Source organism: Nyctereutes procyonoides, unplaced genomic scaffold, assembly GCF_905146905.1.
Source record: "Nyctereutes procyonoides isolate TBG_1078 unplaced genomic scaffold, NYPRO_anot_genome, whole genome shotgun sequence".
NCBI classification, from domain to species: Eukaryota; Metazoa; Chordata; class Mammalia; order Carnivora; family Canidae; genus Nyctereutes; species Nyctereutes procyonoides.
The window spans coordinates 12,046,135-12,071,353 of record NW_026575125.1 but is presented as its reverse complement, the minus strand read 5'-3'; the positions used below and the strand labels follow the sequence as shown (position 1 = coordinate 12,071,353).

General features: G+C 42.6%; 1 protein-coding gene and 1 pseudogene across 2 annotated transcripts in view; one reads left to right on the top strand and one right to left on the bottom strand.

The window, feature by feature from the left end:
- Positions 1–24,612, bottom strand: part of CA5B (carbonic anhydrase 5B) — a 59,551-nt gene extending 34,939 nt beyond the window's left edge. Inside the window, exons 1-2 of one of the 2 annotated variants that reach the window (XM_055337855.1) lie at positions 24,545–24,612; positions 13,663–13,858 (exon numbers count right to left, since the gene is read on the bottom strand). In XM_055337855.1, coding sequence (XP_055193830.1) covers positions 13,663–13,804 — 142 coding nt within the window. In that variant the 5' untranslated portion in view covers positions 13,805–13,858; positions 24,545–24,612. Of the gene's footprint in view, positions 1–13,662; positions 13,859–23,032; positions 23,052–24,544 lie in introns of those variants that run through there. The other variant, XM_055337854.1, reaches the window with a different exon arrangement.
- LOC129517776 (60S ribosomal protein L26-like) lies at positions 1,616–2,111 on the top strand (annotated as a pseudogene).
- Positions 24,613–25,219: the final 607 nt, after the last annotated feature.

Here is a 25,219-nt window from a genome sequence, read left to right as displayed (position 1 = left end):
CCCAAATTTTTTTTCAAGTTTATGTGATCTGGGAAAATATTCAGTACTAAAGCTAATTTAAGGTTGTTGGTTTAATTAAAATAAAATTGCCGTGAGGCCCTATAGCTCAGGGGTTAGAGCACTGGTCTTGTAAAATAAAATTGCCTTTAGAGTTATGCGTTAAATTTAAGACTTTTATCTGTGTTTAAAGAAGGTCAAATGGGTTCTTGTCTCTGTCGCAAATTTGTCAAAGAATATTAGAATAAGGGTTAACTTTGTCTCATGAAGTTTAGTAGGTAATCTGAACGTAATTGTTAAGAACAAGTAGATTAAATAGATATAAATAAGACTAGAAGATTTATAGGTAAACTTTTGGGTAGCTTCCAAAACGTTTGGCAACCTGAAATTTTGGAATTTTCCTGAGTCAGATGATGAGCTGAATTTGTTGAATATCTGCATAATTTCCAAGTAAGATAAAATAACCAAACATTAAGTAATAAACATAGGTCTGTCTATTTTTGTCTTATTGCAGAGAAACTAAAAATAAATGTGGTTTTATTAGTAAACTTGCCATGTGATTTAAGAAACTATACAATGTGAGGCAGTCCAGGTGGCTCAGCGGTTTAGTGCCACCTTCAGCCCAGGGCTGAAGATCCTGTAGACCAGGGATCAAGTCCCATGTCGGCTCCCTGCATGGAGCCTGCTTCTCCCTCTGCCTGTGTCTCTGCCCCCCTCTCTCCTTCTGTGTCTCTCATGAATAAATAAATAAAATCTTAAAAAAAAAAGAAACTATACAATGAAAAAAATGCTTATTTCTAGAAATTATGAAATGTATTCATAAATTTGCTAAAGAATGCTGGTATAACAAAAGTTTACAGTTGCTTAGTATTAATTTTCACTAGACTCTAAGGTTCCTAAGAGTTAAGAATTGTAATAAATATATTTAAGACTACTAGAAATAATAAGAAAAACAATTCTATATGTAAGAAAAGTAAGATTTGTGTTTTGGAGAAAAAATATGGGGAATGGGAATACATTTTTTGATGAGGGAAAAGAAATTTTTTTCCTAAAGTGAGACTGATTATTTAAAGAAGGAAAACTGGGCAGCCCGGGTGGCTCAGCGGTTTAGGACCAACTATACATACAGCCCAGGGCCTGATCCTGGAGTCCCAGGTTGGGCTCCCTGCATGGAGCCTGCTTCTCCCTCTGCCTGTGTCTCTGCCTCTCTGTCTCTGTCTCTGTCTCTCTCATGAATAAATAAATAAAATCTTTTTGAAAGAAAAAGAAAGAAAGAAAGAAAGAAAGAAAGAAAGAAAGAAAGAAAGAAAGAAAAAGAAAGAAGGAAAAAAGGCAAACTATGAATGTAACTCAGGAAAGTTGAAGAAGGTTTATAAAGAGGGAATCTTTAAAAGGGAATTTTGTGTATGGGTAGTACTAGTTAAAACTAGATTAAATTTAAGTGAGTAAATGGGTTTTAATGTCAAAAATACACTAATGCAAAGTTAAAATTCTTGTTTTCTCTTTGTTAAAAAACTCAAAATTTTCTTAAACTACTGATCTGCTCTTAATAAGATATTGTAAATGTTTTTATCTTTAAAGTTATCTTCTGTCTCTTCCCTTCTGCGGCCATCGCTAAGGCGCTCGCAGCCAACATGAAGTTCAATCCGTTTGTGACTTCTGACCGGAGCAAGAATCGTAAGTGGCATTTCAATGCGCCTTCCCACATTCGCAGGAAGATCATGTCTTCCCCGCTTTCCAAAGAGTTGAGGCAGAAGTACAACGTGCGGTCCATGCCCATCCGGAAGGAAGACGAAGAGCAAGTTGTGCGGGGACACTACAAAGGTCAGCAAATCGGCAAAGTAGTCCAGGTTTACAGGAAGAAGTATGTCATCTACATTGAATGAGTACAGCGAGAGAAGGTAAATGGCACAACTGTCCACGTGGGCATTCACCCTAGCAAGGTGGTTATCACTAGACTAAAACTGGACAAAGACCGCAAAAAGATCCTTGAGCATAAAGCCAAATCTCGCCAAGTAGGAAAGGAAAAGGGCAAATATAAGGAAGAAACCATTGAGAAGATGCAGGAGTAAAGTAACCTTATATGTGACTTTAAATAAAAACTTAAAATGAAAAAAAAATAAAGTTATCTTCCTACAAAACAAGGATTTTATAGCTCACCAAAATAATTTCCTATGTTTATCAAGTGTTATGTTATCACCTTGAAGTGTTGTATGTCAGAGAAATAATCACATTTCCTTGCCACCTGCATCAAAATGAACTCTAACCAAATCTTTAAACATTACCATTTTTAACTGTTATCATTTACAGTCACTGTTTTACACTGATGCCACTGCAAATGTATTTCATCTTCAGTGAAACTCATAGAAAAGATTCATATAAACTCATAGAAAAGGACAAGTTTCCGATAACCTTAGGATCATAAAACTGAACTAGGTAAGAATTTCTAAAACTAGGGCAGCCCCAGTGGCACAGTGGTTTAGCGCCGCCTTCAGCCCGGGGTGTGATCCTGGGGACCGCGTCAGGCTCCATGCGTGGAGCCTGCTTCTCCCTCTGCTTGTGTCTCTGCCTCTCTCTCTGTCTCTCTGTCTCTGTCTCTGTCTCTCTCTCTCTGAATAAATAAAATCTTTAAAAAAAAAGAATTTCTAAAACTAGTGGAAAAACTGGATTTAAGCAAAACAAAAACATGGGACTGAATGAACTGAAGATGATAATTATAATTTTTTGCAACTTTCATTTAAAACATTTCTGACTTTTTTAAATGGTTTGTTTTTCAAGATTAAAGAAATCTTTTCTCTGAAGCTAACTGTCCTATAATAATTTGATAAACTACATCATTATAAGCAGTATGGAAATATAGCAGGAACGAATTCTCCCTACCTGAACCCTCCAGAATTCAGAAACTTTGTTAATATTCTTATACTTTCTGGCCTTAAGGCTGTTAAAAGTTCAATCTAGAAATTCTTTACAAAAAGTTCCAGCAGGAAGAACAAATATTCTTAAAATGTCTATACTACTCAAAGAATCCACACATTTAATGTAATCCCTATCAAAATACCAACAGCATTTTTCATAGGGCTAAAACAAGTAATCCTAACATTAACATGGAACCACAAAAGACTCCAAATAGCCAAAGCAATCTTGAAAAAGAAGAACAAAGATGGAGGTATCACAATCCCAGATTTCAAGATACACTACAAAGCTATAGTAATCAAAACAGTATGGTACTGGCACAAAAATAGACACATAGATCAATGGAACAGAATAGAAAACCCAGAAATAAACCCATGATTATATGGTCAATTAATCTTTGGCAAAACAGGAAAGATTATCCAATGGGAAAAAGTCTCTTCAACAAATGCTGTTAGGAAAGCTGGTCAGCTACATGCAAAAGAACTGAATCACTTTCTTACACCATATACAAAAATAAACTCAAAATGGATTAAGGACCAAAGCATGAGACCTGAAATCATAAGAGTACAGAGTCTCTTCAAATAGAAGAGAACACAGACAGTAATTTCTCTGACATCAGCTGATGCAACATTATTCTAGATGTGTCATCTGAAGCAAGGGGAAAAAATATAAAAATAAACCATTGGGACTACATCAAAATACAAAGCTTCTGAACAGCAAAGAAAATTATCACAAAACTAAAAGGCAACCTATGGAATGGGAGAAGATATTTGCAAATGACATTTGACAAAGGGTTAGTATCCAAAATACATAAAGAACTTCTACAAATCGGGGACCCCTGGGTGGCTCAGTGGTTTATTGCCTGCCTTCGGCCCAGGGCATGATCCTGGAGTCCCAGGATTGAGTCCCACATCGGGCTCCCTGCATGGAGCCTGCTTCTCCCTCTGCCTGTGTCTCTGCTTCTCTCTCTCTCTCTCTCTCTCTCTCTTTCTCATGAATAAATAAATAAAATCTTAAAAAAAAGAACTTATACAAATCAACACCTAAAACCCAAAAAATACAATTAACAAACACAAGACATGAACAGACATTTCTCCAGAGAAGACATACAGATGGTCAACAGACACATGAAAAGATGCTCAACATCACTAATCATGAAATGCAAATCAATACCACAGTGATGTATCAACTCATACCTGTCAGAATGGCTAAAATCAAAAACACAATTAACAAGTGTTGGCAAGGAGATGGAGAAAAAGGAATCCTGTGCACTGTTGGTAGGAATGCAAACTGGTGCAGTCACTCTGGAAAACAGTATAGAGGTTCCTCAAAAAGTTAAAAATTAGAACTACCATATGATCTAGTAACGGCACTACTAGGTATTTACCCAAAGAATATCAAAACACTAATTTGAAAAGATACATGCACCTTTATGTTTATTGCATCATTTCTTACAATAGCCAAATTATGCAAGCAGCTCAAGTGTTCATTTATAGATGAATGGATAAAGAAATGGATACAAACACACACACACACACAACGGAATATTACTCAGCCATAAAAGATGAGACTTTGCCATTTCCAACAACATGGATGGAGCTAGATGGTATAATGTTAAAGTAAGCAAGTCAGAGAAAGACAAACACCATGTTCACTCACGTGTGAAATTTAAGAAACAAACCAAAAGAACAAAGCAAAAAAGAGACGAACCAAGAAACAGACTCTTAACTATAGAGAAAGCAAAGAGGATTTAAAAGAACCTACATGGTCACAATCACTATTCTTGCAGTGCTTATGTAAATAATTAGGCCAAGTTTTTAAAACTAGACTTATTTTGCAAACAAATGTTCATTTGGTTATTTTTGGTAGAAATCAGGGTGATTATAGAGAGACAAAATATGTTTGAATAACATATCTGTATAAGTACTAGATTCTTTTTTTTTTAAGATTTTATTTATTTATTCATGAGAGACAGAGAGAGGCAGAGACACAGGCAGAGGGAGAAGAAGGTTCCATGCAGGGAGCCCGATGCAGCACTCGATCTCGGGACCCCAGGATCACACCCTGGGTCAAAGGCAGGCGCTGAACCGCTGAGCCACCCAGGGATCTCTAAGTACTAGATTCTTTTTTTTTTTTAATTTTTATTTATTTATGATAGGCACACAGTGAGAGAGAGAGAGAGGCAGAGACACAGGCAGAGGGAGAAGCAGGCTCCATGCACCAGGAGCCCGATGTGGGATTCGATCCCCGGTCTCCAGGATTGCGCCCTGGGCCAAAGGCAGGTGCTAAATCACTGCGCCACCCAGGGATCCCCCTAGATTCTAATATTTGTTATAAACAAGGCTAGATCCTGACTTCTAGTTCCCCCAATGCCTCGCTGCAATTCTCCAAACTAAGGTGTTTTTTTTTTTTCTTTTTCTCCCTCCTTTCTGAGTTGGATTAGAACTAAAGTTTCCCTTTTCCCAAAGCCCTACAAGCAAAATATGAATGAACGACTTGATATAAACTTAAGAGAAATCCCCGCAACAGCTCATGTGTAGACAGTCCTCATGCCTGCTATTCTATGGGCCACTCAAAGATCACCAGGGACACTCGAACTACACACCAGGAAGTTCTGGTACCACTGCCTGCTCTCACTCTGAACATGCTTCAAGCTTGACATCTAGAAATCTCTCCACTAGCTATCCTCAGAACTCAAAAATGGGTTTATAATTTGATTCAATCATTAACCATTGCTTTTCTTCCATTCCCATAGAAATGCCTATTGTTGAGTACCTGATTACTTGAACCAAAGGCCTAATTTTGAAAACATATCTGCATCACGGTGGAGATGAAATGAACCTAGTTGAACTGACCTATGGTCAGGACTAAGACTGGTTCATTGAGATGGACAATTTACCAGCTCAACTTTTACTGTGTGAAACTTCGGGAAAGTTTCAGAGGAGCGAACCATAGGGGCCAAGGGTAGGTTGCCCCAAGATAGGCCCCCTTTGGCACAAATGTTATTTTGAGTTAAAAGCAAATAACCCCAGCAGAAAAAAAGCTTTTCAGAAAAAGCTTTGTACCTCTCCTTTAACTGCCTGCTTATACCGGGAAGAGAGCTACTAATGGAGATTCCTCTTTACCTATGAGACTTACCTGCATAATAGGGTAATCTTTGTTTTCCAAACATCTCCTCTCACCTTTCTGATAATGATCCTCCTTCGCTTTGTATCCTCAGACCCCTACCCTTCTCTATCGCTTATATAAGCCTCACATTGCCTCACTATCTTTGGAATTTCCATTTCCATGTGGGTTCCCCTTACATATGCTATTAAATTTGATTTCTCCTATTAATCTGTCTCATGTCAATTTGATTCTTGTCTGGCCAGAAGGATCTTCAAAAGTAGAGGAAATACTTCCTCCCCAATGTCCACATGATCACATCTACCCATTTCTCTCTCATTTCTTAAAATCCTACAGGCTCTAAAGATCACTTCCAGCCCCTTCTCAGACAACCCCAGACTACATTAAGCATCCCCTCATCTGCTGATATTTCTTGGCATCTATTCTCTGTACCTGCACTGCCTAATAAGGTAAACACTCATCCTGTGTGATTGTTTAAATTGAGGCGTGCTATAAATGTAAAATACCTAGGGACCTTAAAGACATAATACAAAACAAAGAATGCAAAATATTTCACTTATAATTCTTATATTCATCTCATGTTAAAGTGGGCATATTTTGGATATGCTAGGTTAAAAATATTTATTTTTCCTCCTCAACAAACATATAGGTAAAAATAATTTTACCTACTTACTATATTTTATCTACGTATTTGCTATATTAGAATGAGTTTCCCCCAGTTTTGAGATGTAATGAACATATTATTTGTTCTCTCTTTTTTTTTTTATTTATGATAGTCACACAGAGAGAGAGAGAGAGAGAGAGAGGCAGAGACATAGGCAGAGGGAGAAGCAGGCTCCATGCACCGGGAGCCCAACGTGGGATTTGATCCCGGGTCCCCAGGATCACGCCCTGGACCAAAGGCAGGCACTAAACCGCTGCACCACCCAGGGATCCCTATTTGTTCTCTTTTAAATGTGGTTATTAGAAATTATAGAATTGCCTATATGGCTCATTGGTGGCTCACATTATTTATTCACTGGACATTGTTGTTCTACACCCTCATTGGTTTTTACTCCTGTGCCTTGACCTGTTACTGTCCTTTTTCTTGAGATGTGCAATTTCTTCGTGTAACTGAAGATCATCCTAATAGGCCTATGGTTGGGCACAGTGATAGGATTCACCATTGCTAAGGATGATCACAAATTGTCTTCTCAGAGCATGAGAGCTGTAAAAGGCACTTTGAGTCTGAGCCCAGGTAAGCGCAGCATACACATGGAGTTCTCAGCACACTAAAGCCCAGAGTTCCTCGGGCTCTGTTCAGAGCTATTTGTTAGCTCCTTGTTGCTGCCAGCTTCTTGTTGCTGCCTAAACCCCTGGAGCTATTAATAATTCCAGGGGGCTCTTAATCAGCCTATTGTTTCTTAAGGTTATTTGAATGTTAATGAGAGATTCCATCTGGCACATCCTGAATATTATCAGAGTTCTTAGTGAAGACATTGCAAAACAAAAATTTTAATACTATTGTTCTCTAGGAGTTTTGCCCTTCAAAAAATTTTTTAATTAGATAATGTGAATCTTTTTTTTTAAGATTTATTTATTTATTTATTTATTCATGAGAAACACAGAGAGAGTCATAGACATAGGCAGAAAGAGAAGCAGGCTTCCTGCAGAGAGCCTTATGTGGGTGGGACTCAATCCCAGGATCCGGATCACTGCCTGAGCCAAAGGCAGTTTCTCAACCACTGAGCCACCCAGGCGTCCCTGTTCTTCAAAATTAATTGGACAAATAACAGGAGAATTTTCTAACACAGTTCAGTTATAATACAGACCAATCCTGTCACATAGAACTTTCTCTGATGATGGAAATTTTCAATATGGTAAGCGCTAGCAACATGTAGCCATAACATTTTAATAATGTATATTTACATGAGGGCAGCCAGGGTGGCTCAGCGGTTTAGCACCGCCTTCAGCCCAGGGTGTGATCCTGGAGACCAGGATCGAGGCCCTTGTCAGGCTCCCTGCATGGAGCCTGCTTCTCCCTCTGCCTGTGTCTGTGCCTTTCTCTGTGTGTCTCTCATGAATAAATAAATAAAGTCTTTAAAAATAAATAAATAAATAAATTTATATTTACTTGAAAATACACACATGAGACTAGTGGCTAGATTTTATACAGTGCCATTCTATTTTACATTGTCCTAAAAAAATATTTCTCTTCAATCTAAAAGTAGAGATCATGAACAATAAAAATCAATGAAATAATAACAAATAGGGCCCCTGGGTGGCTAAGTCAGTTGAATGGCCTGCCTTAGGCTCAGGTCATGATCCTGGGGGGGGGGGGTGTCTCTGCTCAGCAAGGAGCCTGTTTCTCCCTCTCCCTCTGCCTGCTGTTCCTCCACTTGTGCTCTCTCTCTCTCTGTCAAATTATAAATAAAAATCTTTTTTAAAAAATTTTTAAAAAGATTTTTATTTATTTATTCATGAGAGACACAGGCAGAGGGCGAAACAGGCTCCATGCCAGTAGCCCGATGCAGGACTTGATCCTGGAACTTCAGGATCACGCCCTCAGCCAAAGGCAGGGGCTTAACAGCTGAGCCACCCAGGTGTCCCTATAAATAAAAATCTTAAAAAAGAAAAAGAAATAATAACAGATAGCAAATATGTACCATTTCAATTCTAGATGATTGTTTTTATATTTAATTAGATTAAGATTTATTTTTATTTTTATTTATTTATGATAGTCACACACACACACACACAGAGAGAGAGAGGCAGAGACACAGGCAGAGGGAGAAGCAGGCTCCATGCACCGGGAGCCCGACGTGGGATTCGATCCCGGGTCTCCAGGATCGCGCCCTGGGCCAAAGGCAGGCGCTAAACCACTGCGCCACCCGGGGATCCCTAGATTAAGAATTAATATTTTTGTTATGGTCTAAGATCTCATATTTGATTTTTTTTAAAGGATTTTATTAGAGAGAGAGAGAAATCAAGAGCAGGAGGGAGGGGCAAAGGCAGAGAGAGAAGGAGAAGCAGAATTATCACTGAGCAGGGAGCTCATCGTAGGGCCCAATCCCAGGACCCTGAGATCATGACCCCAGCGGAAGGTAGACACCTAACCAATGGAGACACCTGGCACCCCCCATGTTTAATTTTTTAAGACTATTTCTCCATTAATTTATTTAAGGTACAGTGATTTCCCATTTGCCCTTGCCCCCACACATGCAGCATCCCCATTATCAACATCCTCCACCAGAGTAGTACATTTGTTATCATTCATGAACCTATAGTGACACATGATAACACCCAAAGTCCATAGTTTACATTGTGGTTCACTCTTGGAGTTATATATTCCACAGGTTTGGACAAATGTATATTGACCTGTATCCATCATAATATAAAGAGTATTTTTACTACCCTAAAATCCTCTGCTCCACCTATTCATCCCTCCCTATACTCTAACACATGGCAACTATTGATCTTTTTATTGTCGCCATAGTTTTACCTTTTCCAGAATGTCATACATTTGGGGTCATAGAGTATATAACCTTTTCAGATTGACTTCTTTCACTTAGTAATTTGCATTTAAAATTCTTACATTTCTTTTCAGCGAGGAACAAAATCCCATTGTCTGGCTATGCCACAGTTAAGGTATTCATTCATCCTACTGAAGGACAACTTGGCTGCTTCCAAGTTTTGGCAATTATGAATAAAGCTACGAAAAGCAGCCATGTGCAGGTTTTTGTGTAGATGTAAGGATTCAACAATGCTGAACAAATAACAAGGAATATGATTGCTGGCTTGTATGGCAAGGACATATTTCATTTAAAAGAAACTGCTGGGATCCCTGGGTGGCGCAGCAGTTTGGCGCCTGCCTTTGGCCCAGGGCGCGATCCTGGAGACCCGGGATCGAATCCCACGTCGGGCTCCCGGTGCATGGAGCCTGCTTCTCCCTCTGCCTATGTCTCTGCCTATGTCTCTGCCTTTCTCTCTCTCTGTGTGTGACTATCATAAATAAATTTTTAAAAAAATTAAAAAAAAAGAAACTGCCAAGTTATCTTCCAAAATGGCTGTACCTTCTTTGTATTTTCACCAGCAATGATTAAGAATTCCTGTTGCTCCACAGCTTCATAACCACTTGGTGTTATCACTATTCTGGATTTTGGCCATTGTAATCGGTGTGTGGTGATTTTTTTTTTAAGATTTTATTTATTCTTTAGAGATACTGGCAGAGGGACAAGCAGGCTCCCTACGGGGATCCTGACGTGGGACTCAATCTCAGGATCCGGGATCACGATCTGAGCCAAAGGCAGATGTGCAACCACTGAGCCACCCAGGTGCCCCTATCATCTTGGGTTTAATTTGCATTTCCCTGGTCACAGATCACACAGTGGGGCATCTTTTTATACTCTTATTTGCCATCTCTATATATTTGGTGAGGTGTGTGTTTATAAGGTCTCTAATCCATTTTTTAATTAGGTTTTTAAATTAGATTTTCTTATTGTTGACTGTTCGGCTTTGTTTCCTAATCTACTATAACCCTAAATTTTTCATGTGACAATTAAAATAAATGTCAGTAGAAGATATACTAAGTGAATTTGATTTTATGTTCATCTTGGGTAACAGGTGCAGGCTTTTCTCTTTATTTTATCATGTTCCAAATCCTCAAGTTAGGATTGTCAACACTGCCTGCTACTTGAGATAACAGCAAACAGCAATCTGAGTTGACAGACAACGATTCCCTGAGAGGTGGGGAGCAGAGTGTGAAGGTGAAGCATAGAGCACAGACAGGCTCTAGCGAGACACTGCTTTCTGAATTTGCCACATCCTCCTCCTTTCTTATTCTGCTTACCCCTATCTTAAAAATGGCCAAACATCTGAGGGAGGCGCTGAGCCTATGATGATGATAAAGATGGTGATGATGAGGGCAGTCGGGGGGGGGGGGGGGGGGGGTGTGTGCGGTGCTCAGCGGTTTAGCACCACCTACAGCCCAGGACCTGATCCTGGAGACCAGGGATTGAGTCCCACCCACGTTCGGCTCCCTGCATGGAGCCTGCTTCTCCCTCTGCCTGTGTTTCTGCTTCTCTCTCTCTCTGTGTCTCTCATGAATAGTCTTTAAAAAAAAAAAAGGTGGTGATGATGATCATCAATAGTACTAGAAGTAACCTGCCAACACAGTCCTCACACTGTGTGGCAGGTACTAGCAAAGGGCTTTCCATGTTATCTTTTCTAACCCTCAATGATCTTGGGTTGTTCTTGGTCACAAGTGTGCAGTGGGCCTTCTGGTGGGGTGTTAAGTTGCCAGACATGATGCATATTGTCTTTACAACTGATCAGCAGAAGGTCTGGAATTTAGGAGCAGGACATGCTCAGTGGGTCAGGGCAGCAGAGACTATAATATTCTCTCCAGTGAAAACAGGGAAGGTTGGTGTTATATGCCAAAAGCAAAATAAAATTATAATTGTTACCTGTTTTTCTTATAACTTACAAACCAGAACATCTGATGTGAAAAATTAATTAAGGAAAGTCCACATCTCCCCAAGCCACCACTTTTTGTTTTAGTCAGCATCAAAAGAAGCAAACTATCCTAAAGACATACCTATCTTGGATTTTAGACCTTCAACTTTCAACTCTCTGTTGAAAAAAGTAAAACTTTAGTAACTACATAAACATGACTAATTTTTTCCATTTTGAGCCTCAGACCACAAAATGCCAGTGTTGAGAATAAGCCAGTCCGGGTAGGATGTGGGTCTGTTGGTAGGAAGCCACACCCAGCAACCAGAAATTTATTATGACTCCAACCAGTTCATTTGAATAAGAACACTGTCATTGTTGAACAAAACCAAGTAAATTTATAATAAAAATTTATTTATGGAGGAGTTTCAAGTCCTTGGATTTAGCTAGATTAGCACTACTAATTTAACAGCATTTCTTGAGATGCCTGGGTAGCTCAGCAGTTGAGTGTTTGCCTTTGGCTCCGGGCATGAACCTGGAGTCCCAGGATGGAGTCCCGCATCGGGCTCCCTGCATGGAGCCTGCTTCTCCCTCTGCCTATGTCTCTGCCTCTGTGTGTGTCTCTCATGAATAAATAAATAAAATCTTTAAAAAAGTAATTTAACAGCATTCTTCCTTACATTTTTTGATTATGTACATATGAAGTCAAAAGAGAACAAACCAAAAGAGAAAAAGTGGAGAAACCTAGACCTAGAAGGAATCCAACATTTGAAAAATCTGTGTCAATTCTTTTAAAATAATGGAAAATATGAAAAATTCCTCTTTAACAATATATTAGCCATTCTCCACATATTCAAACTCATCTCTCCACAAATGAACACATTATTCTCTCCTATTGTCCCACTGATTCTTAAGTAGGGGCAGTTTTGTCCTCCCCAGAGCTCATTTGGTAATGTCTGCTGACATTTTTGGTTGTTACAACTGGGTGGGGGGTGCAACCGTCACCTAGCAGGTACTGGGGAGGGATGCTGCTAATCAACCTACAGTGCACACTGCACCCACAACAACACAGAATGACCTATCCCCCATGTCAGTAGTGCCTCGGTGGACAATCCCTGCACCACAGGGACACAGCAGGAAACCGGTATTTCAGGAGGGGGATGAGATGCAAGAGGTTTCAGGAAAGACCATCTGCTGCCTTGATTAATATGCTGTGGGTGTTTTTTTAAGATTTTATTTATTTATACAGAGAGAGAGAGAGAGGGAGGAAGAGACACAGGCAGAGTGAGAAGCAGGCTCCATGAAGGGAGCCCAAGGTGGGACTTGATCCTGGGTCTCCAGGATCACGCCCCAGGCCAAAGGCAGCGCTAAACCGCTAAGCCACCCGGGCTGCCCAATATGCTGTGTTTATGCCAGAGCCCATTTTGGTAAGCTGGTCAACCAGAAGAACTCTGCAATTTGTGAGTTGAGAAAGAATATTTCAGATTGTGAAGCTACTGACCTGCTTACAAACATTAACATGCAACTTTCAGAACGTTAAGACTCTCCAAAATAGGGCAGCCCAAATGGCTCAGCAGTTTAGCGCTGCCTTCAGCCCAGGGCGTGATCCTGGAGACCCGGGATCAAGTCCCACATCGGGCTCCCTGCATGGAGCCTGCTTCTCCCTCTGCCTGTGTCTCTGCCTCTCTCTCTCTCTGCGTGTCTCTCATGAATGAATAAATAAAATCTTAAAAAAAAAAGACTCAGAAATAATTCGCAGTCTGTGGATCAATGTTTGTAAGAAGACTGTTGCTAACAAGAACAATACAGAACAGGTTCCAAGCTATTTGAAACTGGAATACGTCTCACCCTATTTCTGCATGACATCATTTTCACATGTTAAACCTTGTCAAGAAAACGACTTTCCAAACCTTTTTATGATAATCATTTTGCAATATATGTGTATCAAATCAGCACATTGCATACCTTCGAATCACACGAGATTATGTGTCAATTATATGCCAATAAACTTGGGGGGAAAAGAATTTTCCACGTTTATGTTAGAAGACAAATAGAGAAGCAAGTAATTATTCTCATGGTTCCGAAGGCACACAATCCCACTCTGGAATACCACTGACACTATATGGATAAACACAAGACACGTGACTGTCATGCACCCCCAACCTCTCACTCTCTTTAAAGGAGCAGTGTACTCACAGGCTCGGTTCCGGGTTTTGTATGTGCAGGTGTAGAGGCTGCAGGGCCTTGCTGGCATGAACGTGGGGATCTGGAATCTTCTCCAAAGTGACCTGCATGGAGAGGCTTGAAGAATGGCCCTCAGGCTACTCATCACCACCATGATTAGCCTGAAATCTTGCTCGGGGCCCCAAATAGCTTGTAGGAACCTAATAACCTAGAGGCAGGAGGACAGAAGAGGGAAAGCTGTAAACAACTGAGATTGGCCATCAAGTGGAAACCTCTAAACAGAACAACATTCAGACTAAGAGTACACAGGGCAGGGAAGGGAGGCGGGAGGGTGGGGCTAGGGGGGAATGAGTCAATAGTTTATCCACTTCCCTTCCTCAAATTTATTCGTCACCTCACTGGCAGGATCTGGATGACTGATTCAGGAGCCCTGCCTTTCCTTTAAGGTTAGCAAATATTAGAGGTCGAGAGACATCATCTTTTTATCCACAAGAATGTAAAGACTGCTTATAGTAATTTCTTAAAATTAAAAGAACATTTACTCCTTGAAATCCAAATTAGATATCCAGCATGGTGTTTACATGTAAGAAGTAACTGAAGATTAAAGCTCCTGGGTAAAAAAAAAAAAATCAATCTGTATCGGATTGCTTTTAAAAAACACAAGGATCCATCCTCTCAAAAATAGTCATGAGCAGTTTTGAAATCTAAGCTTAAATGCTGTGATTCTGTCAGTTGTATGTATGACACTATATCCCTTGATCATGGGGGAAATGGAGGTTAATCCTGAACTAATCAGTAAGGAGATTCAATGTGAATATTCATGTATGACTGCATTGATGACCCCTCTACCCCTCACAGGTCCCAAGTAAGAGTCTCAGGAGACAATGATTTCCATGGTCTTCAGAAATTACAATATTAACTTTCACTGTTTCTTTCCTGCCACACTCACCCCCTAATGCTTCTTCCACTTTTCCTGAAAACTCCCATCCCTATAGTAAGTGAGCAAACAAGGTCAGAAACAAAATGTTTTTTCCTGATTATACATTCACTGCAGTATAGATTTCAAAGTGTTTGGGGTGATTATTTAAGATGCATTCTGGCAGCTATTACGTACACTGCTTGAGCAACTGTGAGTGAGGTTTGACTGTGTGGCCCTGTGCCCTGGTGCTGCTGACCTCAGCCTCATGTCCACCCCTTGCTCTTGCCTGCACAGCAGCCACATGGACTCTGCTTCTTCCCTCTCCCGAAGCTCCCTCCAGCCTAAGGGCTTGTGCAGATGCTCCTCCTTCCCTGGACCACTTGTCCTCCATCTGCACCTGGTTAGTTCCTTCCCTCTCCTCAGGTGTTCCGCTCCAGCATCACTTCCAAGAACCTCCCCTGACCACGGGCTCAGCCCAGCGCCCTCTTCACCTCCCTCACGGTGCTTCTTGCAGTTGAACACCTCCTCAGGAACGTACATTGTGACGCCACCTCCCCAGCACCCCAGCCCTGTGGCAGTAAGGGCCATGTCTGTCTCTGCCACAGCCGCATCTCTTGGGGACACAGGGCCTGGCACATGATGGCCACTCAGTGACCTGGGCACACTTCCTCGGTGATGGAGATGTGCATCCCGATTTCAAGGACTGCAAACTGTGAAGTGGTGGCCAGCATGTTCTTGGACAGTAGGAAGGGCTCTCCCTAGAGGCCACCATCACCCAGTTGTGGGGTTACTTATACTTCTGAAACACTTTTAAATGCTTGCCATTTCAGATGAGGGCCTCGCATCCCTACCTCTCAGAGGTGAAGGACCCCCAAAGTTCTCCCCGACCTGCAGGGGGAACACACCCGAAGATGAACCTAAGCTGGTCTCACAGGGATGGGAATTCTGCTGTAAATGCTTGCATTTCTGTGCTGATTGCTATTTCCTTTGTTCCAGGAACCATGCTGGGGGCTGGGATGCAAAGCACAACAAGGCACGAACTGGACAATTCATTTCTCCCCCTTGGAGCCTCCTGAAATGCACATCATATGGCAAGGAAAACCATCCAGGACTCCTCAGGTTTTGCCTGTGGCCTACCAGAGGCCTCTCAACTGTCTGGCCATGGTGGCGGGCAAGCGGGGGCCCAAAGTCACAAAAAGAAAAATTATGATCCCTAGCAATGCTGAGCAAAGAGGCAAATGTTCTTATTTCACCCTTCCCTCCTTCACGTACTTCACTGCTTGTAATTGGCCGTGAACTAGCTCTTCTCCCCTGTACTGCTGCCCTTGACTCCGCTAGATCTGAGCTAGAGAGAAGGCTTCACCCAAGGGAAAGGAAAGAACAAAAAAAATCACACCTGAGCTGTGTCCACTGAAAGCAGGAAGCAGAGTTGCTTCCTATTAGGGCCCTGAAAGGAACAAAGGAGGGCTCCAGGCAGAACCCTTTATAACCAGCAACAAGCCATGTGTCGGGACAAGTACTGCAAAGTGTGGCAAGTAGCCAGCCTCTTGGCCCGGTGCCATGCACTCTGTTGCATGCATCACTTTGCCAATGAACACACCGAACACAGGGAGCAAAGACGCATGGTCACCACATTAACAGGGACCAGTCAAAAGTTCCAAATCTCGTGGAGGCTTCTCACCTGGAGTCATTAAACCAGAGACACCTAAGGTATGTCTGTACTGCCAGTAGATGTCAGAAATTCTCAAACCAGGTTAAAATCACTTTTGTTTATTTTTACAAGCATACTTATATGTGTATATATTTGGTGGGGGGGCATGTCAGTATGTCCCTTATTTAAGACATGCAAAAGTCTGACTCAGGATTTCAAACACAGATTGATAATAAACTTTCAAGATATTATCTTGATACTGCCTTGAGCCAACTAAAAGTCCCTCATTTTCAAATACCTTCATTAAAAGAATTAACTGAGCAGGCTTAAGGAATGATGGACCATTGACTACCTCATTTCAGAATCTATTTTCTTTTTTCCCTTAATTTTTTACTTTGGCAAACCTCAAATTTGAACAGTGGAAATACTGTAATAAAACCACCTATGTACCCAACACTTTATTTCAACAATTATCTGTTGGTGGCCAAGCATGTTTTATTTATACCCTCCCTCCTACCTCCCCTCTCTGTATAACTTTGAAGCAAATGGCAGGCATCTTAGAAACCTGTCCACAATTGTTTTCCATAAGAAAGTATCTCCAAATTAATTTATAGTTTCTTCTCCATAAAAATCATCTGTAGGAATTAGCCTCTGGTGATAGTTTATGGACAGAATATGAAAACTATCAATTTTCCAAAATTAAAAATATCACAAAAGCCCTGTAACCCAACACTTCGTCAGTGTCCACCTACCCCTTCATGTAATCATTTCACTTTTCTCTTGATATCTCCACCCTAATCTTGGATGAGAGCTGGTATCAAGAACTGTATGCTTCTTTCTAGTCTTGTAAGACTAACTTATAAGACTTATAAATGATTGTGTAACTTATCATTTCAGATCAGCAGAGTAAAAGGATTACATGAACTGAAATATCTAAGAGGAAGGTTTAATGTACACCTTTCATCTTATGCAACAAAGAATCCAGAAACAGAGGAGCAGGAGAAACATGTGTTTAGTAACACAGTACAAGAGGTGACTGCAAATGGTGTAAGGGTTAAGAAAGCTCCCAGAAAGAACTGGTAAGTGTTGTGTAAAGGAAAGTTATTATTATTCAAATTGAGTTTGCTAAAATGCTCCCCTTGCTATAAAAGGAAATACTAAGAAAATAGAAGGCAGTTTGGGATGATTTTTAATTTCATGTTTTTCGTTTTCTTTCTGAGACAATACCATCAAACAATTCCAACTACACAGTTTTCTCTCTGATAAAATCAATTTGACAATAAATTGAAATTTTAAAAATTGCTAAGAGGCATGGGGAAACCGTGCCTGAATTCTGTACTTCTTTCCATTGACTTGTGTTCCTGAATTGAAGCAAAAATGAGCGATTATCTCATGCAAAGAACTGGGCTGGTGAAGATGGAAAAAGTCATGTTTTCTCCTCTACCCCACAAGCTTGCAATCTATTAAAAAAAAGTTACTAAACAAGTAACCTTTCTTGGTTTTTTAGTTAGTTTTTATCATATAGTAAAATATGCATAATATTCATCATTTTAACCTTTTTCAAGCATACAATTCGGTGGCATGAAATACATTCATGATGTTGTGTGACCCTCACCAGTATCTATACCTCAAACTTTTTCATTATCCTCAACATAAACTCTATACCCGTTCAACAAAAACTCCCCATTCCTCCCCACTCTCCAGGCCCCAGCAACCTCTGTTCTACTTCTGAGTCTATGTATTTGCATATTCTAGATAATTTATTTAAGTGGACTCATACAATATTTTCCCTCCGAGTCTGGCTTATTGCACTTAGCATAATTAAACAAATACTTCTTAAAGGCCAGATGCGATGACAGCTCTGACTTAATTCAGTAAGAACATAGAGGGCAGAGGCTCTAAGTTTCAGGAGGGTGGGGAGCATCTGAACCATGTGTTATAGGAGAGAGACAATTTTAACAGGAGGGAGAGGTGGGGGGGGTGAGTAATGTCAGGGATTATGAGGACATTTCCGGAGGCAGGGGTATTTAGAAGTCTTAAGAGGGTAATTAGCATTGAAATGGACAGGACCTCAGTTTTATTCAGTAATCCCAGTGTTAGAGGGAAATTGGCCAACATGTGGAAAAGGACTCCTTTATGTTTACAATCTAGATAGAAAAAGAGACATAGTAACTCCCAGGAAGACAATAATAAGTACAGGGATACTCAAAAGAAGGGACTTGCTCTTTTGTCCTTCAAAAGAAACATTGTAATAAAACACAGCAGAAGGCATGCTTAACTGCCAAGGGAGTTGTACAGACAAGTGGCCACGTGCGTGGCCCTGTGTAAGGGGCTGTATGGGCATCTGAGGCACGTAAGCATGGTGCCAGAGAAGTCTGGGTGAGTGATCCTTGGTCAAGCTCCACAGAGCCAGAGCTGTGGTCATGCCTTGGGGGAATGCCTCGCACTCTGCAGTCATGCTGTCTGTGCACAATGCTGGGGCTGGTGGCTGATGACACCTGGCCCAGAGAAACTGTCTCTTGCCTCCCTAGGGCTAGAGGTACACAAAAGCTCCAGAATGCCTGCTATCACCTCGCCCTCTCCTTCATCTTCCTTTACAAAATCCACTCAGTGGTGGGTTGCATGTAGTGGTATGGAAATCCAAACCTCTGTCTGTCTCCTAAGAATGCTGCTGACCTCGCTGCAGTGGACACAGACGCTGAAGATAACTTTTTGTGTGTTTAGACAAAAAGAAAAAACCCTGTTTTGTAACAAAGCCAAGTGTATCTGAGCTTCCCACCATCCAAAGTCTGTCAGGAATATGTGCTAAGGCACTAGCCACACAGATGCCCAGATGACACACAGTTGAAGGTAGAACTGGATGGGGATTTGAGATTAACTTGAAGAATAGCAATTTCCTAGAGACTGGAACACCCTCAGGTATTATTCCATATATACAGGACAGTTTCTGACAACTCCATGTGCAAACACAGGACGGAACGGAGCACGCAGAATGGAGCTGGGAAGTCAGTGACAAGATTCCTTCAACCATCCTTCGTTCAATCCATCACTCTTTTATCATTTCATTCACCAGGACATCAATCAAACATCTATTAAATGCCAGACACTGGGGCAGCCCAGGTGGCTCAGCGCTTTAGCGCCGCCTTTAACCCGGGGTGTGATCCTGGAGACCCGGGATCGAGTCCTGCGTCGGGCTCCCTGCATGGAGCCTGCTTCTCCCTCTGCCTGTGTCTCTGCCTCTCCTCTCTCTCTCTGTGTCTCTATGAATAAATAAATAAAATCTTAAAAAAAAAAATGCCAGGCACTGTCCTAGGATCATTGGGGGAATAAAACAAAGTTCCTACCCTTGTGGAACTTACATTCTAGTAGGGGGAGGCCAACAATAAACAGCAATGTAAAATATTAAGTCAGTTGTACAGACAATTGAATTAAGTAGAGTAGGGTAAGGTAAATTTGGAGTGCCACTGGGAAAGGAGTGTTGCATTTAAAATAAACTGCTCGGGATCCCTGGGTGGCTCAGAGGTTTAGCGCCTGCTGTTGGCCCAGGGCATGATCCTGGAGTCCCGGGATCGAGTCCCACATTGAGCTCCCTGCATGGAGCCTGCTTCTCTTTCTGCCTCTGTCTCTGTCTCTCTCTGTGTGTCTCTCATGAACAAATAAATAAAATATTTAAAAAATATATAATATAATAAACTGCTCAAAGGAGGCCTTATTGAAAATTGGGCAAAAGATTGAAGGAATTAGTAATAGGGCTATCAGCAGGAAGGATACTCCAGGAAGAGGGAATTGCCTGTGCAAAGACTGAAGTGGGGACATGTCTGGCACATACAAAGGGATAGTAAGGCGGCCAGCATGGCAGGAATAGTGTACTAGGAGGAGGGTAGTAGGAGATAAGGTGGAGAGGTAATGCATGCCAGATCGTATAGATTTCTAGGCCACTGTAAAGGGTTTTTTTCTCTAACTCAGGATTTCTCAATCTTGACATTATTGACGTTTGACCAGGTAACTCTGTTTTGAAGTTGCTCTATACATTGTAGGGTGTTGAGTAGCATCCCTGGCCTCTACCCATTAGATGCCAGTGAGTGGCACCCTCCCTCCAATTGTGACAACCAAAAATGTCTCCAAACACTGCAGATGTGCCTTGGGAAAGGTGAATCACCTCTAATTGGAAACCACTGCTCTTAGTGAAATGAGGACACAGTGCAGTTTTGGGAGCACAAAAGGGGCACCATCTGATTTATTTTTTTAAAAGATCATTCAGGCTGCCCTACTGGAAATCAACTGGGATGGGAAGCAAGAAGGGAGCAGGGAGATCATTCAGGAAAATCCTGGGTCTTGGAACAAAGGATATCTGGGACGCCTGGGTGGCTCAGAGGTTGAGCTTCTACCATCAGTTCAGGTCATGATCACGGGGTCCTGGGATCAAGTCCCACACTGGGCTCCCCCAGGGAGCCTATCTTCTTCTTCTGCCTATGTCTCTGCCTCTCTCTGTATGTCTCTCATGAATAAATAAATAAAATCTTAAAAAAAAAAAAAGAGGGATCCCTGGCTGGCGCAGTGGTTTAGCGCCTGCCTTTGGCCCAGGGCGCGATCCTGGAGATCCGGGATCGAATCCCACGTCGGGCTTCCGGTGCATGGAGCCTGCTTCTCCCTCTGCCTGTGTCTCTGCTTCTCTCTCTGTGTGTGTGTGACTATCACAAATAAATAAAAATTTAAAAAAAAAAGATGTCATAGTGGAGGTGGTGAGAAGTGCCTGGGTGTTGGCTATATCTTGAAGAGACTGCCAGTGAGATGAGAAAGAAAGGAGTCAAGGATGGCTAGAAGATTCTCGATCTAAGCAACTGGTAGGATGGGGTTGCCATGAACCGAGAGGAGGACCACAGTGTGCAGTAAAGGTTTTGGGTGGGACATCAGTAGCTCAGATTTGGGCATGTGGGGCAGCCCAGGTGGCTCAGTGGTTTAGCGCCGCCTACAGCCCAGGACGTGATCCTGGAGACCTGGGATCCAGTCCCACGTTGGGCTCCCTGCATGGAGACTGCTTCTCCCTCTGCCTGTGTCTCTGCCTCTCTCTTTCTCTCTCGGTGTCTCTCATGAATGATTAGAGGGAATCTTAATTTTAAAAAAAAAGATTTGGGCATGTGAGTTTGAGATGAAATTCCAGTAATCCAAGTGAGACAATATGAAACTCTGACCCAGGAGAGTAACAGTAGTAATGTACCATAGCTCTTTGTATTCAAGAGATTACCATTTTGGTGAAAAACACAAGATTTGGCACTCAACCAGAAGAGAGAAAAGGGAGCAAAGTGAAGAAGGCCCTGTGACTTTATGAATGGATGATGCTGGTGGTAAAATGAGGATGAATGCCTGAAGAGAGAAACAAGCTGGCAAAAGGAGCAAGTGGGAAGGAAAAGATGACAGTCTTTGTGCTAATCCTATGGATTTGAGGTCCAAGGGGGCAGTGAGAGGAAAAGTCTAGAAGAGAGTTGCCAGGGCAGCTCTGCTGCTCAGGAGAGATCACGAGGCTAGATAGAGAAGGAAAATCCCCACCTCTTCCCCAAGGAGTAGCAGGTGTATAGAGGGAGACTGACAAAATGGAGTAAGGAGGCCAAGAGACAAAAGGAGCAGTCAAAGACAATCAAGGAAGGAATAGAGCATGGAAGTTCAGCGGTGAGGAAGGTTCGAGGAAAATCCCAATAAACAGAAACTCAATTTAGCTAATGCTAGGCTATAATACCTATAGCAAGACATGAGGTTATTTACACTAAAGCCTAAAGCCAATCCACTCTATTACATTAAAATTATAATTTATTGGTAGGTGGTTATTTAAATGTACCTATGGATCTCATAAAGCCTAAGCTTGTAAAACCACAAATAATATTTACCAAACATTATCCATAACAATGAACTACTAGCATACATTACAAGATTTCACAGAAAATTTCCTTACTTAAGTTTGTCTTTAAGATGGGACCGTAGCCTGGATGGGTCTCATGAGTGCTAAGCCTTTTGTACTGTATGCCTTTGCTATGATTGATTATTTATATATGTCCTTGGCTTTTACTAACATGTCCTTTATCTGCTGTTTTGCCGACAGACATGTGTGAAAAAAGAAAAATTCTAAAAGCCTTTAAAGAATCATTCATAAATTATGTATTCATTAAATGACAGATGGAGCTGACCATTGAACAACACAGCTGCACTTATATATGTTTTTCCCCCAATTAATACAGTATAGTACTGTAAATGTATTTTCTCTTCCCATGATTTTATTTTTTTTAAGTGTTTATTTATTTATTCATGAGAGACACAGAGAGAGAGAGGCAGAGATACAGGCAGAGGGAGAAGGAGGCTCCATGCAGGGAGCCCGACGTGGGACTCGATCCCGGGTCTCCAGGATCACGCCCCGGGCTGAAGGCAGCGCTAAACCTCCGAGCCACCCGGGCTGCCCTTCCCATGATTTTCTTAATCATATTTTCTTTTCTCTCGCTTACTGTATTGTAATAATATAGTATATAATACATATAACATACAAAATAGGTGATAACTGATTATGTTATTGGTAAGGTTTTTGATCAACAGCAGGCTATTAGTAGTTATGTTTTGGGGGAATCAGGTTTTAGGTAGAGTTTCAACTGGGCAGGGGGTCAGTGCCCCTAATCCTGTGCTGTTCAAGGGTCAACTGTAGTTTGCACTCTGCCCAATTAAACCATTTATATGTATGCAAAACAGATGGGAAAAAAGTACTCTAACCAAAGGTTACAATCACATTGAAAAAAATTCCTTGATTCTCATCAGACTGTCCATTTTCTCACCTCCTGAGCTCAAAGGAAGCCAGTCTTTTGCAATGCCCTGAAATGTAAACGAGAGGTTATGCTGTCAGGTCCCAACTCAGAAAGTTGAGCTTCTTCCTCTCACCTACTTCTGCCCCAAGACCATGATCCCAATCTGGGGTTGCCAGAGGTTTCAAAATACATTTGTAGTAACTGTTTTGTGTGCTGCAACTAAGTGCCCCAGTGCTGCCAGTGAGATGAAATGAATTTTCCTTCTCCCACCAGATTTCCAAAATATTCAAGTTCACTCATTCACTCACAATTCACTCAATCTTTATTGAGTCCCAGTGGTGAGTGGTCACGACGTTTTGCCTGGCTCCAGGGAGAACAGGGCAGGCGTGTACAGGCCCAGAGAATGATGCCCTTGCTGATCCTGGCCTTTCAGAGAATTTCAATGCTGGTTCTGACAATAAAAATTATCTGAGAAAGGCCCCAGGTAGTGGAAAGTTTTTCCAACATATCCATGAAACAGGGACCGTTTTGACTGGTGTGCAGAGGCAGATAAGGGGTAGGGTCTGGTGCAGCTTCCCTCATGAGGGAAATCTGGCTACTCCACACTTATTGCAGCAAGGTTTTTAATAGGAGAGAGGACATGGCCAGATTAGCAGTAAAGGACCAAGAAGGAGAAGCAGAAAGCAAAGTAGTTTTCAGTGGTTAGGAGAGAACAGGTTCTAACGCAGTTAAGGTGTACACATTAACTTCTTGTATTTCTCAAACTTTCCCTGGGAAAATACAGAAGAGGGGAGGGCACTTACATTCATATTAAGGAGCTGCCACCAGCCTTAAGGTAGTAGCATTTAATACCGAATGCCACAAAGACTCTTAACTATCAAAAATGTTTGTACTTCAGCGGTTCTCCTTCAGTTCTGGGGCGGGGCACAGAACAAAAAGGCCAGAAGTAATTGCGGAATAGAAAAGGCTCAGATTTGTCCACGTGACATAGCTGTGATGCTGCTCCCCTGGCTTGGAGGTGGCTGTGGCTCTGTCCATAGACCCTGGTACAGTCGGGGACGGGGGATGGGGGGAATACAATCCAGAGCCAAGTTAGTCCCAGCTTGTCGCGCCTCGGTTGTTGTCGCCGTACTGCAGTATCCGATTTTGTAGCCCTTACTCCTGTGTCCAGAGGACTGGACTTTTTTGAGTTAATTCACATCCAACCACTCCTGGTAACACCCCCTCTTAGGGAACTGCCCTCACGCACGGGACACCCCCCTCCCCTGCCAAATTCCCTCAGACAGCTGTTCCCCGACAAGTGCAATGGCACCCTAAGGAAGGTGCAGCCACCCGGTGGGTGACTCCCACAATAGAATGGGGTTGCGGGGCGGGGTGGGGGAGAGCGACGCCGCGCCGAGACTCCCGCAACACTCGCAGGACCAACAGCTGTGCGCTCAGGCCTGGCGGGGCGAGGCGGCGGGACGTGAGGACGGTCCCGGCCCTCCCTGAGCCCGTGTGTCCCCGCTGTGGCCGCCACCCCAGTCGGCCACCGGCCCTTACCTTAGCGTTTCTCCAGAGCGCGAACCTCGGCAGCTAGCTGGAGCCCGGGACCCGCCGCAACTGCGCGGGGCCATCATAGCCACGCCCCGTCTTCACGCCCCACAGCGCAGGCCACGCCCCTCCCCTCCGAGACTCCCCTCCTGGGGCCGGGACCACGCCCCCTCGCGTCCTTTCGCGCCGCCCTGGCCACGCCCCCCCAGGCCCAGCGGTCCGGGGCCGCGGCCGGGCCGCGCCCCTCCCGTCGCAGCCACGCCTCCTCGCCCGGGCCACGCCCCCCCCCCCCCCGCCCGGCTGGGCCTGCTGCGGGGATCCCGGGTCGCGTGGGCGGCCTCCCTTGTCTCTAGAGAAACCCTCCCGGGTCTGGGAACTGAGCGCCGGCGACATTTTATCCGGTGAAATCAGACTGCAGAGCCTCGTCTAGAGAATGACTTTCCTCGGGTTTCTCCCATTTCCAAACATCAATACTGAAGGTAGTACTGAGAGCAGGTGGCTCAGGAGGGAAACACAAACATTGGACGAGTCCCACAACTGTGTCCCTTCCTGTTGTTTTCATGTCCGCTTTACCCGAGTTTCTTGCGGCCAGTTTCCATGTCTGATCTCGAATTTGGAGCTGCTCCTTCCAGGCAGTTTTCACATCCTCTAAACCAGAACGATGGACCAATGTTCCTTCTAGTC